Raw genomic sequence first — 18,453 nt, forward strand, 5'->3', positions numbered from 1 at the left:
AAAAGCTTTGGAAAAAGACATTTAGTATTTCGGCCTTTAGTCTGTCATCCTCTGTTTCAGTACCATTTTGGTCACAGAGTGTCTGGACATTTTGTCTTGATCCACCTACCGCTTTGACATAAGACCAAAATTTCTTAGGATTTTCTGCCAAGTCGGTACATAGAACTTTACTTTCGAATTCATTGAACGCCTCTCGCATAGCCCTCCTCACACTACATTTCGCTTCGCGTAATTTTTGTTTGTCTGCAAGGCTTTGGCTATGTTTATGTTTGCTGTGAAGTTCCCTTTGCTTCCGCAGCAGTTTTCTAACTCGGTTGTTGTACCACAGTGGCTCTTTTCCATCTCTTACGGTCTTGCTTGGCACATACTCCTCTAACGCATATTGTACGATGGTTTTGAACTTTGTCCACTGATCCTCAACACTATCTGTACTTGAGACAAAACTTTTGTCTTGAGCCATCAGGTACTCTGTAATCTGCTGTCACTTTTGCTAAACAGAAAAGTCTTCCTACCTTTTTTAATATTTCTATTTATGGCTGAAATCATCGATGCAGTAATCGATTTATGATCACTGATTCCCTGTTCTGCGTTAACTGTTTCAAATAGTTCAGGTCTGTTTGTCACCAGAAGGTCTAATATGTTATCGCCACGAGTCGGTTCTCTGTTTAACTGCTCAAGGTAGTTTTCAGATAAAGCACTTTAAAAAATTTCACTGTATTCTTTGTCCCTGCCACCCGTTATGAACATTTGAGTCTCCCAGACTATATCCGGAAAATTAAAATCTCCACCCAGAACTATAACATGGTGGGGAGATCTACTTGAAATATTTTCCAAATTATCCTTCAGGTGCTCAGTCACAACAGCTGCTGAGCCAGGGGGCCTATAGAGACATCCAATTACCATGTCTGAGCCTGCTTTAACCATGACCTTCACCCTAATTATTTCGCATTTCGGATCTTCGTCAATTTCCTTCAATACTATTGCACTTCCTATTGCTATAAACACGCCTCCCCCCTCATAGGAGAGAAAGTCTAAATTCAGATGTTGCACAGAGTAGACACTTTTCTGTGACTGCCCATTAGATTACAAAGAATGATGTCCATTTCTAATCGAGATGAGACGTTAAATACTGTGTGTTAAAGTTGTTATGAAATATCCATTCTAGGTAAGGTAGTCCAAAATTATAATGTGACAATATCATCTTACTCAGTTTTTGTGATGCCTGTAAATATATAGTTAGTGCCCCCAGAAGAACATCACCCACACACACAAATCAATGTAATGTAGTCTCTGTTTTCAGAGTTGTTAGACCAGCGATCATCAATTTGTAATCCATGGGCTGCATGCGGCCTGAATCAAATATTCTTGTGGCACGTGGTTCTCAGCCTTACTTTATAATGATATTTATCAAGTGACTAACATCTAAATGCAGAATGTCAGTTAACATTGAGAGTGTCATAAGAGTGCAGTTTTCCTGCTCAGTAACAAACAAAAATTCTTGCAGAGGCAATAGTATTTTAAGTTGAGCTTAATTTTATTTGATATTGCCGAGTTCAGTTAGGAGCAAAATAAAGTTGTCTGCTTGCCTCAGGCATGGAGGTTTAAGTAGAGTGGCCACTATCACAGTAAGGGAGTGTGATGGAGGGAATGTTTTGTTGTTTGTCTTCCATTGTTAAAACTCACAGGCATGAGCTACTCATACTGACAAGCTATTATGATTCCTATTTCTAGTAAGAAACATTGATTTAAACTAGGCTGTTGTAATACAATGCATTGAGCAGAAGGAAAATGACGTTCAAAATATCTAGGAACCGTTTGCGATTGTTGCTGATAAGTCTTCTGGGCTGTATGGCCATTATTGAAGAAACTTTTCGATCCCTGATGTTTCGTCCAGAGCTTCATTGGACTTCTTCAGAGGTGTTCCTGGTGATGCTAAGACTTGCCAACTGACAAGTTGGATGTTATAGAACAACTTACTGTGCAAAGTGGGTGTGGTCAAGTTTAATGTGATCAGCAGAGATAATCTTTGTCAGAGATAAAACTTAACTATCGATTGTCGCTTGTCAAGGATAAGAAACTTATCTATTGATTCTGCTAAACCACTGTCCACTTATCACCGAGTTTCATACTTCTTGTTTTCTGTTAAAATGATATATGTTAGATGTTATGTATTTTGATGGCTTCTATGTGTAGTTTTGTATGAGTGTTTTTCATGATAGATAAAAATTTGATTTCGGAAAACTTCACTTCATGATGTCCTGCTCTGCTACAGCTGATTTTTCTATTTTCCTTTTCCCTAGTCAGCAAAGGTGTTTATGTCCCCCCCCCCCCCCCCCCCCCCCACGCCCCAGTCTTTTACTCATGCTTCTTTTAGTAGCTCCAATGTAGACCTTTCCACAAGTCAAGTACACAAAATCTTACATGCTCCACTTGCTGACAGAGGAGGGCATTTGTCCTTAACAGATCGGAGTGGTTGACATATTTTTGTAGTTGGTCTAAAAACTGTTGTGATATCATGTTTCTGTAAAATCTTGCAAACTGATCAGTTACTTTTTTGATAAAATGGGGAGAAACCATACTCTTCCATCATTGTGTATATTGTTGTCCTTTTTTCCCTACTGTTAGTCTTTCATAGATCCCTATTTATTTCTTTGCTTGAATAGTCATTCATCTTGAAAGCCTGCTTCAGATGTTTTAATTCACCATCCAAATTCTTTTGGCTGTGTCAACAAGATTTTTAATGGCACCTTTCTGTTGTTGTGGATGATGGTTGGAGTTCTTATGTAAATATTTGTGTATAGGCAGTGGCTCTACAGAATCAATAGATAAGTTTTTTATCTTTGACGTGCAACAATCGATAGTTAAGTTTTGTCTCTGACAGTGATCATCTCTGCTGATCGTGTGTAAACTTGACCAGCTTGCCTTGTTAGTCAGCAAGACTCAGCATTGCCAGAAGCAGCTCCAAAGATTTCCTCGCAGCTCTGGATGAAACAAAATGAAAAGTTTCTTTGACCATGGCTATACAGGCTGGTAGACTCATCAGCAACTATGACTTCCAGTTGTGATAGCCCTCATTGTATGATTTGTGGTCATGTCTCATATTGCATAATGCTCTTAAGTATAAGTAAAGTTGCTGTTATTAATCTATTAATCATCTGCTCACACGGTCTAACATACTTACTTATGTAGGTAACCAATTAATAATGAGATCGGTACATACATGGCCATAGGTGCTGACCCACAGTGTTGGTATTAGCTCCTGTGCAAAAAAGTTTAATGCCCACTGGGTTTGTCTGTGTGCCACATCATACTCAATCTACCAACGACCGTGATCTGTATTTATCCTGAATACTTAGTTGGGACAATGGAGATCCACTTGAGGTGGAAGTTTAACTGTAGTCTATTTTCCAATCAAGCAAGAAGAAAGTTTCATTTTCCAGGCTGAAATACAGATAGCAAAATATATTTCAATTTGCAGGGAATCATATCTGAGACTGATGAAGCACACTTGACACAAAACGAGTATATGACATCACTATAATTAATTTAATTACATCACTATCAGAATATAACTAAGAGATAATTTTCTTCCTGTTTGATTTCTCATTTCTTAGTTTGCAAAATTCATGTATGTAACTTTGAATCAATAAAGCAGATGTCGTTATAAAAAACAGTAATGTGATTTTTCATTCTGAGAATAACCATCATTATAAAAGTTGATAGTTTCTTAGTTTTCCTGTGAAACTTTTAACTTTTTTTTTCCAAATTTGTTAATGTTTAAAGCAAGCAGTTTTTTCTTACAGATCATAAGTACATCACATTTAGATGCTACCTTGTAGGAATATATGCCCACTGCATAAATAATGAGAGTTTTTCAGAAGCCATACCAGCCTACAAACACACAGAACAGCAAGCATGTCAAACTGGGCAGCCTCTGCCCTCCATACTCACCAGCCCTGCTCCTAGCTTTTATACTTGCACATGCCACGCCCAAGTGTGATGCGCTTAAGTGAGCAAAATACTGATTTTTCTAACTGTTGTAGCCTCACATGATGGCAATGTTCCATGCACCTGTCCTGAACTGTGCAAATAAGATTGTAAGCCTTCTCACACTGACATGGAATTTTGTGTATGTCAGGCTACCTAAGTCCCAAATCATCTTTGACAAGAGCCAAGCAGTGCCTTAATTTTGGAAGGTGGGCCAAACACACTGTTTATGTTAAAACTCCTTAAAATTCTTCCAGTCTTAAATGATATGGCCCCACCAGAAGGAATAAAGACCGTATATCTGTGCTTCTCTTCATGCTTCCAGCTGTCTCTTACATTATCCCTGAAAACTTCACCTCATAGTTGTCAACTCTTCTAATGCAAAATTGTCTAGGTGTTTCAGTATTAGATGTTGTTTTTCCAGTGTTTTTAAGTAATAATGGCAATCACTAAACCATCAAAAATGATCATTATCAGTCTTCACATAGGCTGCAGAACAATATCACACATAAAAACAGCACTGACTATCTTCATATCAATTTTCATTCCTACTAGTATACAGCAGTTGGAAGATTTGTCCATTTGCATATTAAAATTGCAAGAGCTATTTTACTAAATATAATTGTTCAATGGAATATGATCTTCAGGTGATTTCCAGATTATGGTTAGTTTGCAATAATAGCTCCTAACTGAGAATAGTTTAGTGACAATATTGCAACATAATTTTAAATCATGAGTTTATTTATGTTACATTAAAACTTTTATTTATAAGGGCAATGTATTTGGACAACATTTGCTACTTTGAGAATTACTTCACACAATAAAATGTTTAATGCTGCAGGAGCAGGTTTTACTTAATTTGCAACCACTACATACACTCAAAATATTATCATAATAATTTCTTCCATAACTTACTTGCCTGCAGCTCGTTGCCTAGTCCTCTGGATAATGGGGTCCTGGGTTCGATTCCCGGCCGGGTTGGGGATTTTCTCTGCCTGGGGACTGGGTATCTGTGTTGTTGTCATCATTTCATCATCACCATCATCATCATCATCATCATCATCATTTGTAGCAGTGGCTAGATTGGACTGTGTACAAAAATTGGATTGTATAAAAATTGGGACTTCATACGGGTGCTGATGACCACACAGTTGAGCACCCCACAAACCAAACATAACTTACTTACTGTTAAGCACTGGTATGATACAAAATTAGCAATTTCATTAAGATAGTAATAGGCTCAGAATGTAAACTACAATTTAGGTTTCTCGAGTTGGGCTAGTGCTATGTATTATCCATTGTGTAACATTTATATATCTTAGATCTTAGAATTTCATAATATCTATGGAAATGGTTCTGGAAATAATAATTGGTTATTTTGTACCTTTTTTCCTCAGTATTGAATATCTTGCTGCTGTATAACTTCAATGGTACTTCTTATTCCAACTAATGCTGTCCAAGTTTTACAGCCGATATATAACTTAAGATGTTTTACTAAAGACTTTTTTTCTTATGTAATCTTATGTCTTTAGCTGCACAGCTTTACTTTCATGGCTCAGCATTGCCTGTGCTTTTGGTAATTTGACTTTGTTCTTCATGGTATTTTTTTCTTTTTTTCCTATTTGAAGTGCACAAGAGGCTTTTGCATCACTAAGGCATGCAATGTTGAGTGATTCTCTTGAGTCTCTGGTACATCATACTCAGTCATTAGGTCGTTTTGCTGTACCTCAGTCCAGGAGCCAACAACATAAGAGGCGGAGGTGAGGGAGTCAATGTAGCACACTAACATGCAGTTAGTGTGGGATGTTTTTAGTATTGAGAGTAAGGTGTAGCAAATCATTCTGCATTGTATAGACAGCATATTGGCTCCTGAGTATTTTTCTGCATCATGTTGACACAAACTTTGTACAGAGCTAAATCCAGTCAAGGACTGTATTTGCAGATGACAAGTTTTTAATACCATTATATTGTGTCGTTAGCCTCTAGTGTGTTAATGTAATGTGAGAAGCAGTTTAATGTAATTTGTGAAGCAGTTTAGATGAGCAGGTAGTCAATTAGGTAGTTTGACAAGCTCTGTAGCAGTGGTAGTAAGCTTGGTCCGTACTGCCCACTAGTGGGCATTCCAGCTTTCGTGGTGGGCAGTAGCCAGCAGGGATGCTAAAAATATTTTCAGTAGGTTATCGTAAAATTTTGATGTAAACTACTTGTTAACTAACTTTTATTACATGCCTTAACGTATTGTAATTCTCCTTTATAAATCTTGTTAGGCAAAGTATCTTCCCTGTTTTTACTGTGGAACTGGTGGGTACTCTGACAGTTGCAGTTTAAGTTAATTGTAAAACAGCTACCGGTGGACTGGCAAGTGTAGTTTTTAGCTTAGTGGATACTGGCACAAAATATAAGAACAAAGTAAAATATTTCTCAGTACCTATTTATTGTTCTTTGTTTTATTTAGCTCTTCCCCAGACAGTCTGACAATGGAACGCAATGATAACAAATCTCCTGGGAGCAATATATCTCCTGCCGCTCTTTATAAGCTGGTAGTTCCTTTACTGCGATGTGAAACACCTGATGTGAGGGATGCTGCAGTCCATGCTCTAGGAAAAGTTAATTCAGATGCTCTGAAGTAAGTTAATTTTTGTTTGTAAGTAAAATTTTAATTTTATTTTAAGAATGAGAGTATGCTAATATTACAATACGTACATAGGAATTAAATGCAACAATGTTCATTGTGTAGCTTACTGTCTATTATGTGTTTATCCAAACAGGTTTAGTCTCTGCTGCTGCACCATTGATAAATTTTTATATATATATTAGGACTGCTGTATTGCCAGATTTGCATTTCATTTGTGTTCTGGGTGTGTTGGTGTTGGTTTTGATGATATTACCACTTAGAATGCTTCTCAGTCTTCCAATCATTTTTGCACATTTTTTACTCATCAGTTAGAACTTTTGTGTCCCAACATATTTGACTATGGCATAATAGTGCATTTTGGGCAGCAGACAGTCTCATAGAAGATGATGAGTAGTAGGTATCCTCATTTTCTATGTGCCTGTCTGCTACTCTTCGCTTCATGTATTTGGAGAGTAGTGAGTATTCCTCATATAGGTATTTATATTGTATTAAAAATTTCCCATTGACATTACAAAGTATGTTTGTTGAAGAGAAGGTACAATAGTTTAAGTGTAGATGCACAGTAACAGGAGAATGCTTAAGGTGCCAAGTAACCTACAAGGCACGAAAAAATAATAATGAAAACAAATTTGAAAGCTTCTGATCAAACATGTAATTTCTTTAAATAAAAGATACAGCGTACTACTATGATGACACAACGCCATTGGAAAAACGACTTTCAGTAACCCAAACAAAAAGAAACATACCATGTTTATGGAAAACCAGAAGATTGCTTTAAACATATGCACTGCACCTGTGAGCACACAGATTGATTAAATCATCTGGTTACCGAGCGGGGTGGCGCAGTGGTTAGACACTGGACTCGCATTTGGGAGGACGACGGTTCAATCCCGCGTCCGGCCATCCTGATTTAGGTTTTCCGTGATTTCCCTAAATCACTCCAAGCAAATGCCGGGATGGTTCCTCTGAAAGGGCACGGCCGCCTTCCTTCCCAATCCTTCCCTAATCCGATGAGACCGATGACCACGCTGTCTGGTCTCCTTCCCCAAACCAACCAACCAAATCATCTGGTTATTAATGATTAGAAAGAAATATAAAAGAATAAAAAAAATACAAAGGAGTGGTGGAGAAAAAGAGCAAGAGAAGAGATCCTTGTTAAAAAAAAATTCTGATATTCGTAGTCTCCTAGTCCATAATTCTAGTACAGCAATATCTTCAATATTCTTTTTTTCCTGGTTGAGGAATTCAGTGCCTTGACTGTTGGGTGAATAGTTACCTATGTTTCACTATTAATGAGCGTAGAACCAAGTTGATACTGATTTTTAAAAATTTAATCTATGTAAAGTTAGTGACATTTACTTGGTAGGGGGGAAAAGTTATTTACAGTGTGGTCCCTTTGAGTCTGGTTTCATGTAATCTGCTCTTCAAACATCAACCCCTCTTTACAACCCTAACTACAAGGGGCATTCAATATATTTGCAACTCATTTTTTTCCCCAGTTTATTTTATCAGAAACATGCGAGGGACATCATGAAATATTCCCAGTTGAGCCCCTATAGTTTCCTGAAGGTCCGGTAGGTCACGGCACTATATGTAGCCTTCAAAATGGTGTCTGTAATGGAGGTGTGTTCCAAGCAGAGAGCTGCGATTGAGTTTCTTTTGGTGGAAAACCAGAGCATTGTAGATATTCTTAGGCACTTCCAGAACGTCTGCTGAGATGCAAGCAGTGAGTAAAAGTACAGTGCGTTGTTGTATGAGGTGTGTGTCATTATCACAACAAGGTTGAGATGCAAGCAGTGAGTAAAAGTACAGTGCGTTGTTGTATGAGGTGTGTGTCATTATCACAACAAGGTTGAGATGCAAGCAGTGAGTAAAAGTACAGTGCGTTGTTGTATGAGGTGTGTGTCATTATCACAACAAGGTTAAAGAAACCTTTCTAATCTCCTGAGTGCCAGCCAGCCACACAAAGCTGAGACTCCTGCAATGCTGAAATGTGCAGACACACTCAGTTTGAGGTGGTTGATGGATTACAATCAAACATCTTGCTGCACAAATGGCCATCTCTTTGGTAGTGCTGAAACTTTTATCCACCAGTTGGCATATTCAAAGGTGTGTTCCTACTGGAACTCTTGCCACCTAACAGAAGGCCATAAAGAGTAATGGAGAACCATCTGTGCAGAATTGTTTGTGCATTACGAGGTTAATTGTGGCAAGTATTTGTTGAACATCATCACAAGTGATAAAATACAGATTCATCACTTCAAGCCAGAAACAAAATGACAATCCATAGACTGGTGCCACACCACCTCTCCTCCAAAGAAAAAGTTCAAAGCTGCACCTTCAGCTGGTCATGTCACGGCAACAGTCTTCTGGAACTCTGAAAGAGTTATTCTGTTTGATGTGCTCTTTCGTGGCGCAAACAACCAACTCTGAAGTATTGTGTTACCCTCAGGAAATAGAAGAAATGGCTTCAGTGTGTTCATCATCACAAAAATGCAAATGAACTTCTCCTTCTCCATGAGAAAACAAGGTTTCACTTAAGTCTTCGCACCCAAGAGCAGCTCACAAAACTTCATTGGACTGTTCTTCCTCATCCACCCTGCAGCCAGGATCTTGGACCATCCAACTTCCATCTGTTTGGCCTCGTGAAGGATACATTCTGTGGGAAGCAGTACATGGATGATGGGGAGGGTATTGATGCAACAAGACATTGGTTGTGATGTCAGTCAGTAGAGTGGTACCATATGGGCATACAGTCCCTCCCAGTAAAGTGGCATGAGGCTGTCACATTGAATGGAGATTATTTTGAAAAATACAGTTTTGTAGGTTGAAAAGTGGGGAATAATATGGTGCATTTACTGAGATGTCTTCAGCCTGGAATCTCATTGACTAGAGTAGAATTATCTCCAGTGATGAGTCCTGCTTCAAACTGAGCCCTGATGACCAGCGAAGATGTGTCGAGATGCCCAGACAATGTTGGGATATCAACCTGACTGTCGCCCACCATATGACCCGACTGCCAGGATCAATGGTCTGAGGTGCCATTTCAGTTCATAACAGGACCCCTCTGATTATAATCCATGCCACCCTTACAGCACAGCAGCATATTTATGATATTCTGTGTCCCGTTTTGTTGTCCTTCTTGGCAAGCCATCCTGGGCTTGCATTTCAGCTGGATAGTGCCTGCCCACACATGGTGGGAGTTTTTATCTTGGCCAACAAGATTGCTGGTTCTCTTGCCAGATGAGAATGTTTGGAGAGTAATAGGCAGAGCCGTCCAACCATCTTGGGATTTTGACAATCTAATGTCTCAGTCCGAAAGGATTTCACAAAATATCCCTCAGAAGGACATCCAACAGCTTCATCAGTCAGTGCAGTGGTCTAGTGCACTGACTGTCAGTTTGTCACTTCAGATTAAATTCCCACTGCTACTGGTTACAATTTATATGTGTAAAATTAATTTATTCAGCTTAGCTATGATTACTTAAATTTAATGAATTAATACATTTGAACAGAAATTGGTTTAAATGCTACATTTCTGACCATTTTTTTATTTCAACTGTCCTTCAATAGCAACATTCTGTTGTTATCATATCCCCACTTTCTCTCGTCTTTTTTTATCTCTGTGGCTCCGGCTCTGTCAGCTGTTTTAAATCCCCTATACTTGACCCTTACTGTACCTATTTTCTGAATGTTTGTAACAGTATCTACAGTTGCAAACAGCACAGTGCTGTGTATTTGTGCTGATTTTCCGTGAAAACACATTATTTTACTGGAAAATGAAAGCTCAACAAGAATTTTCTATCAGTGAAGTGACAGGGGAAAACATTGAAACTATAACTTTTGATGAAAAAAAATCACCATTGCTCTTAAATACACTTTTTAAATATGTAAAGCAAAAGGTATATAACTGACAGTCCTCCTGCATCTGTGGGTCCAGTAGCTATAGCTACAGTCAAGTAATTGTAGGACATATCATTGAAATTATGAGTTATAATTTCATAGTAAGTGATGAACATTTGACACTGTACACTGAAACTGAGGAACAAAATCTTTTTGATGAGGTGTGTGGATTCTCTCTCTCTCTCTCTCTCTCTCTCTCTCTCTCTCTCTCTCTCTCTCCCCCTCCCCCTCCCCCTCCCCACCCCTCCCCCCACCCGCACCCCCACCCCCACATCCCCCACTCTCCCACTCACTCTTTGCTCACACACAGGCACAGGCATTTAAGTGTGAATTGCAGAGTAGCCATATAGATGTAGATGCACTACATGCAGTCTTATTTTATTTATAACAGGTTCCTTCTCCAAGTACAAATGTGATTGACAATGATTACAATCCTAGCAAATATTCCTCTTGTATTTTGGTTACCTTCACTATCACTGACAGCCATCCAAAGTGGAAGCTCTCATTATTAAAATCACAATTCCCCAGCTCAGTGAGAGAGAGAAAATCTTCAAATTTGGAGGAAAGATATAGAACTAGGTGACACTAGAATGACAAAATTACATTTGTCAACCCCCAAAATTCTGAAAGATTTCAGGATGCATGAGGCTGTTACAAACAAGTGATGATGAGAACATTACAACAGCAGGCTATGACATTGTGTGGAGTAAAATGTAATATGATAGCAGTGGGAATAGAATGCAAGCAGGCAAATTGATAATCAGTGTACTAGACCATAGCACTATACTGCTTACTTCATCCAGGTGCTCAAAAATCCCTCACATTGTACTTGAAAATCTTCAGAGAGCATTCCTTATTCTCCAATGGCCCATTCTGGCAAGATATCTAAAAGGGGCGCTTACCTGCTTCTATTCACACAATATGAGCCACATTGGTGACTCCCGTCTTTCACTCCCTGCTTGTTATTCATTTGTTTTATAAAATAGTCTATGATATGCTTAACAAAAGAGTACCTGGCGATAACTGAAAGGGACTGTCAGTGCAATTGAATGGCAGTTGAGTAATGGTAGTTCCAGCTCTTTCAGTGATAAGACAGAGAAGATCAAAAGCTGCAAAACCTGCACAATATCTCTCTGCTAAACGCATTTATAGCATTACAGTCATCCTTGCTGATGTGCAGGGTGGGAGAAGACAATTGTTAGGTATTAGTAGTCTGCTTGTAGCAATACAACATTTTATTGTTATTGTCTTATTGCGTAAGGTTATTGAAATACTTGCATGTCACATTGTTTGCAGAAAATGATCAAACAGTGATTATATGGAAATTATATTATTTGTTTATTTTTGTAGGGATCTAATGGAGGAATTATCTGTGTACATAAGAGAGGCAGTGGATAGAAAGCAGGAGAATATGAGAAGAAGACGGAGACGAGATGCTCTTCGTTTACAATTAGTTAGAGTCCTTGAGCTTATAGCTGAATATGGAACCTTTGGAAATTGGTATGTGCACTTTGTACAGTGTTTCATTACTCTAATCTTAACAACAGCTCCATTATACAGCACATGCTTTTTTTGCATTTCAGTCAGTGGGTGCTAGATCGTGAAACTCAGTCACTTCATCCTACTTTTGTTGAATATGTTGATGGAGCCCGCCTGTATTTGGAAAGTGAAGCAGACAAGGATGTGCAAGCTGTCAAAGATATAAAATTTCATTTCTGCAACTTCATAAGAAAAATGATAAAAAGTTTCTCATGTAAGTATTATTATCAATTTACACATTTTTGTAGATACTTTGTTGTAGCAATAGCAAATGAATAATAAATTAGATACAAGAATACATGTTGCTGATTCATTCTGTTACCCTCTACCTCAGCCCATACTTCTACAGTTATTTTGTTTCTAGCAGAAATATTCTACTGTTAGCTGTCACAGCCATTGATCTCACAGTAGTTCCTCTGATATAAAGATGCATAAGCAAGGTGATGTGACAGTATATCAGTACAAGCATACATAGTGTACAGATCATAGCCAAACTAATGATGTTAGCTCAAAGGGTCACCTTATTCTTCGTGACTTGGCAAGCTGACAGCAAACAGGTAAGAGTGATAAGCTGCACATCAAAGAAGCAAGTGGACTTCTCATTTGATGTGATCAGATGCTAGAAAAGGATGGCATGTTGGCCTCTTACGCAATGAGACAAATCTCGGCTTCCACAATGCACAAAACTTGAATTTTAAAGAAATTAATGTGCTTTTTCATGAAAACTGAAGAACAAGCTGGTTCAGGCATTGCTCAAATACAAGATCTGTTCAAAAAATTCCGGAACATTCGTAATTTCACACCAATGGTGTGTTGGAGTGAAATGCGGCTGGCATCCCTGCACATGCTTGTGTTAATGTGTAACTGCCAGACGTTTCATTGTTGTATGTCTGTTAGTTATTGCTCAGTGCTGTATTGAGTAGAACGTTGTGTCGCACAGTTTGCGAATTTCAAGATGGCAGAGTTAGAGCAACAATGCGTCTGCATTAAATTATCCATGAAACTCAAGGAAACCTTTACAGAGACACACCAAATGATGCAGGAAGCCTATGATGACGAGTGTGATGCAGGAAGCCTATGATGACGAGGGCTTAAGCCATACTCAGTGTTACAAATGGTTCACATGATTTAAAAATGGCTGGACAGAGGTTAAAGATGACCCTCGTTCAGGATGCTCTTCAACATCTACCAATGACACTCATGTCACGAATGTCAACAAAATTGTGAGTGCCAATCAAAGACTGACTGACTGAGAGATTTCAGAAGAATGTAACATTTTGGTTGGATGTTGTCATGAAATCCTGACAAAGCATCTTGGAATGTGTTGTATTGCCGCTAAGTTTGTCCTATGGCTCATGAGTCAAGACCAGAAAAACTTTTGTCTGGCAATCTGTGAAGAGCTTTTGGATTGCACAAATGAGAACCAGATGTTCCTTAAGAGAGTCATAACTAGTGATGAGATATGGGTCTATGGTTATGATGTCGAGACCAAGGGCCAGTCTTCAAAATGGGTTGGGAAAGGTTGTCCAAGTCCAAAAGGAGTCTGTCAGGTCAGGTCAGGTCAAATGTGAAAGCCATGCTGACAGTTTTCTTTGACTTTGAAGGATTAGTCCATTGTGAATTAATACCACAGGGACAAACTGTTAATCAGTGGTACTATCAGGATGGATTGCAAAACCTGTGAGAAAATGTGAGATGAAAATGATCTGAAATGTGGTGAGACAATTCATGGCTCTTGTATCACGATACGCACCGGCACATTCATCCCTGTTGGTGCGTGACTGTTGCACAAAAACCAAATCACTGTGCTGCCTCATCCTCCATGCTTTCCAGATCTGGCACCTGTGGTCTTTTTTTATTTGCAAAGTTGAAAACCACATTGAAATGATGAAGATTTGCAATGATAGACGAGATAAAAGAAAATTCGCAGACGGCGCTCCCTGCAATCCAGTAAGAGGCGTCCCAAGGCTGCTTCTGGAGTTGGAAACGCATTGGGAGCAGTGTATCAATTGTGGAGGAGGGTATTTTGAAGGAGATCATGCACAATAAGTAAAAGGTAAACGTAGAAAAAGTTTGTGGACATAGTTCTGGAAATTTTTTGAAAGACCTCATACATAATCATATTGAGATGACTGTACTCTAGTTTAACATGCAGTGAGCTACAGTGAAATTCATGTCAAAATAAAATTGATTCACTAATAATAAAGTAAGATTCTGTAACTCCTGATGAAGATGTCTTTAATCAGAAAACTCTAGTAGAACAAAAATATTTAGATGACAAACATTTGAGATTGTTAAATGTTTGAAAATAAGGGAGAACTAAGTTGCAAATCTATAAATGTCATTTCAGCACCTACAGCAGTGATGGAGTTGATGTGCCAGCTGCTAAGAGGATTGCTTTGAAGGATTTTATAGCACATATAATTTGACTAAGGTAGCAGTTTGGAAAGTTACTAATGATATGCTACTATCATTGTTTCACTACTAATGTCTGCAAATCTTATAAGCAGTTTATCATGTCATTTATTCAGGATGAATACCAACAATGGTTTGGCCAAAAATGAGCATATAATTATCATCTAGTGAAACAGGAACAACTGGAGCAGGACTACTGGCTGAGCTGGCACAGTGGCTAGTACACTGGACACATATTTGGTGTTATGATAATTAAAATTACCATCCTGCAAACCAAATTTAGGTTTTCCATGCTTTTGCTCAATGATTAAGGCAAATGCTGGAATTGTTCTTTTTTTTTAAATAGATCCTCTGGTTTTCTTCCCCATCCTTCAACTGATTTGAGTTATATATCTCTAATGACCTCATTGTCAATGAGTCATTAAACCATCCTCCCCTCGCCTTCGTTGTTTTTAAGTGGGGTTGGTAGACTCTCACATTTACAAATTGAATTGCATCTCCCAAGTTTTCAGAATCACTTAAAATTCATTTGTTGGGATAAAGATGATGATGGTTTTCCTTCAAAGGGCACTGAAGGAAGGGAAAGCGATTCCAAACACAGGTTCATCAGAGACGCAGGTTTAGGAAAAGTGGGAAGTAAAATGGGATTAATAATGTAGATTTGAGTTTCCTCAATTTGGTTTTGCAATTAAGCAAGATTATTAACTACAGTTTGGCCCATCTTCAGCAGCCTTCTTGTACTGGGAAACAGTAAAAAGCAAATTTTAATTTAAGAGATCAGTAAAAATGGAGTCATGAAAATCACTTAAGTCATTAAATAAGCACAGGTAATATATTTCTCATAGGTAGTATATTTCTCAAGTTAACAGTTCATGCTTTACTGTATGGCATGGAGAGCTGTATCAAAGCAGTCTCTGGACTGAAGACCACAACAACAACAATCGCAATTAATGCTAACAACTTTCATATATATCACGAAATACACTAGCCAATCACATTAATGAGGCCACCTATCAGCAGCCTGGATTACCACCTTTTGCAGCATGGACTGCAGTGAGCTGCACAGGAAGAGTGTTAGTGAAGTTCTGGAAGACACCATCAGGGATGTGAAGTCTGCTGACTCGAGTACCATAACCAGCTATGCGAAGTTTGTCGGTTGAAGATCCATGGCACAAACAGCCCGATCAGGGTGCTCCCACAGATTCTCAATTGTTTCTAAAATCAGAAGATTTGGTGGCCAGGTGAAAAGGTAAACTCATCCTGGTGTTCTTGAAACCACATACGTACACTGCAAGCTGTGTGACATATTGCATTATCATGCTGGTAGAAGCCATCATGTCAAGGAAAAACAAGCTGCATGTATGGGTGGACATGGTCCCCAGAATAGATGCACACTCATGTTGAGCTGTTGTGCCTTCCAGAATGATGAAATTATCTCCCAGGGAATCCCACAATAACTTTCTGCAGATCATAACTCTCCATACCCTTGCCTGGCCCCCTCCAAAGACTGCTGCAAGGCCATACATGCCAACAACTGTCTTCTGATAGAGAGTAATATGTGATTAATCTGAAAAGGCCACCTGTCATCATTCAGTGGATGTCTAGTTGTGGTACTAGTGTGCAAATTCTAGCCTTTGTAGCCAATGAACAGCAGTCAGCATGGATGCATGAACCAGGCACATTCTGCAGAGGCCCGCACACAGCTACATTCACTGAATGGTCATTCAGGAAACACTGTTGGTAACACCTTGGTTCATCTGAATTGGTCAGTGGCTCAGCAGTTGCACATCTGTTTGCCTCTACACATCTATGCAGCTGTCACTCACTCCTGTCACTGCAGTTTACCTGATAAGTTTTATGCACCCTCCTCTGCTAGTGCTGCCACCTCCCATCTGTGAGTTGTTATTGCGCGTTGATATCGAACATAGGTCTTGGTTGCATTAATGGAGGAGATTAGTGTTTAATGTCCCATTGACAGAGAAGGAAAGTGGCCATTCGCTTTTGAAGGAACCATCCCAGCATTTGCCTTAAGCCTAAATCAGGAAGTCGGGATGTGGGTTTGAACTGTCGTCCTCCCGAATGCGAGTCCAGTGTACTAAGCGCTGTGTTACCCTGTTCGGTTGGTCACATTAATGTGACTGGACTGTGTATAATGTGTACTATGGCATCATAAAGCATTAGGTGGTTTCCTTTGAGTTAAAGCTTAATTTGATAAATAAATTCGTAAGAATATATTTATGGTGCATAGTGTTGTGTGGAAGTGAATCATCATCTGAATTACAACCAGAAAAGAAAAGAATGTATTTGAAATGACATTAACAGAAGGATGCTAAAATTTTGTTGGTCAATAAGACCGCAGAATCAGTGAGGAGAGGAATATGTGTTAAACACTGGCTAGAAAAAGAGACAAGACAATGGGACATGTATTAAAACTTCATAGAATAACTTGCAGGGGGGCAAAAGTTGTAACAGTATACAGGGATTGGGGTGAAGAGATTGGCACAGAAGAGGAAATCTCAGTAGGCCACATCAAATCAGTTAAGAGCTCCATTGCCTGTGCAAAATCACAGTACCTTCAAAGAACTGCACAGTATAAAAAATATTTCATACAACAATGAGTTTGAGGTTTTTGATTAAAACAAATGTTATGAACAGTCTAGACCTTTATTCTTTATGTCGGCATATTTGCAGCCTTCTGCTGCTATAGGGCTCCAAACACTACCACGTAACATGGTGATATGTAATGTAATTTTGTTGGTGCATGAGAAACAGCTTGCTGTAGAATTTCAAGAGTTCATCCACACATGGAGAATAGTCTCCTTCAGCATGACAATGAGAGACCATACCTGAGCACTGCGACATCTGCAACAGTGTGAAGCCTTGTGTCCAGTATCATCGCTCATCCTCCATACAGTCCCAACTTGGCCACAGCCAATTTTCAGCTGCTTCCAAAACTTAAAGAACATCTTAGTCAACAAAGTCAAACACTCTACAGTGACTCTAACAACGACTGATGAGAAATAAATATTTAGACATGAAGAATAAAGTTGTAGTATGTTAATAACTTTTGTTTTATTCAGAAAGCTTTTGAGAGTTTTCACATAAAATATTTGGAGGCATTACTTTTCAGATTGCCATCATACTTTAATCATACCCGTAGCTCGCTGAAAGCTTATTTTTGTAATGCTAATTTTGTGTTGTTCATGCATACAACTGCCCTAAATTGCCAATTACAGAATTTGTACTCATACTTCATCCCAAATACCTCGCAAAAATTGGTTTGTTCATATTAGCTCAAGCCAGGCAACTGCTCAACTCACTGCACTTCTGTGCTTTGAACTGCAATGATGTTAGGCATCAATATGTGTGAGATACTCTCAATCCTTCAGTATAGTCACCCTCATTGTCAATAACTTAATTCCAACTTCTGGAATATTTTGTTATTTGATTCAAGGAACAATATATTCATTACTTTTGAAAGGCTTAGGTAATGGGATCAGACAGCTCTTCCAAGGAAGGTTTTGTCCAGTTTGGAAAATAAGTTGAAGTCTGGTAGGTTCATGCCTGAATAATAGGAAGGCTGAGATAATACATCCAAACTGCATTTGCACGGACTTGGGGTATAAAATTTCTGGCATGCACAGATACACTCACAGAAACTTTATGATCTAACCCTGAGCAACTGTTGATGGGTTTTTTGTCTAAGTGACTAAATTCATTAAAATGATTTATAGATTGTGAGAAATTTTTTTCCAGCTGTACTGTGATTTCATGTCTGATTTAAATCTCTGACAGATGTTTCAATAGAAACATCTTTATTTCAAAAAAATCATTCCTGCCTCTGTTAGTCTGCTAAGTAATCAGAGACACAGTTCTCAGAAATTTTTCACATATTCAAATCATTTATCAAAAATCAGAATACTCATGTGGACAAGCTTATGGTCACATGATCATCATCTTCAAGGACACCTTTC

At 38.7% G+C, this 18,453-nt stretch overlaps 1 protein-coding gene across 2 annotated transcripts in view; it reads left to right on the plus strand.

Moving 5' to 3' along the window:
• Positions 1-18,453, plus strand: part of LOC126173067 (protein furry) — a 1,238,628-nt gene that overhangs the window by 112,617 nt on the left and 1,107,558 nt on the right. For both annotated transcript variants that reach the window (XM_049920928.1, XM_049920929.1), the window contains 3 exons: positions 6,443-6,613; positions 11,876-12,025; positions 12,109-12,278. In XM_049920928.1, the coding sequence (XP_049776885.1) occupies positions 6,443-6,613; positions 11,876-12,025; positions 12,109-12,278 (491 nt within the window). The remainder of the gene's footprint in view (positions 1-6,442; positions 6,614-11,875; positions 12,026-12,108; positions 12,279-18,453) is intronic.

Source organism: Schistocerca cancellata, chromosome 1 (assembly GCF_023864275.1).
Source record: "Schistocerca cancellata isolate TAMUIC-IGC-003103 chromosome 1, iqSchCanc2.1, whole genome shotgun sequence".
NCBI lineage: Eukaryota > Metazoa > Arthropoda > Insecta > Orthoptera > Acrididae > Schistocerca > Schistocerca cancellata.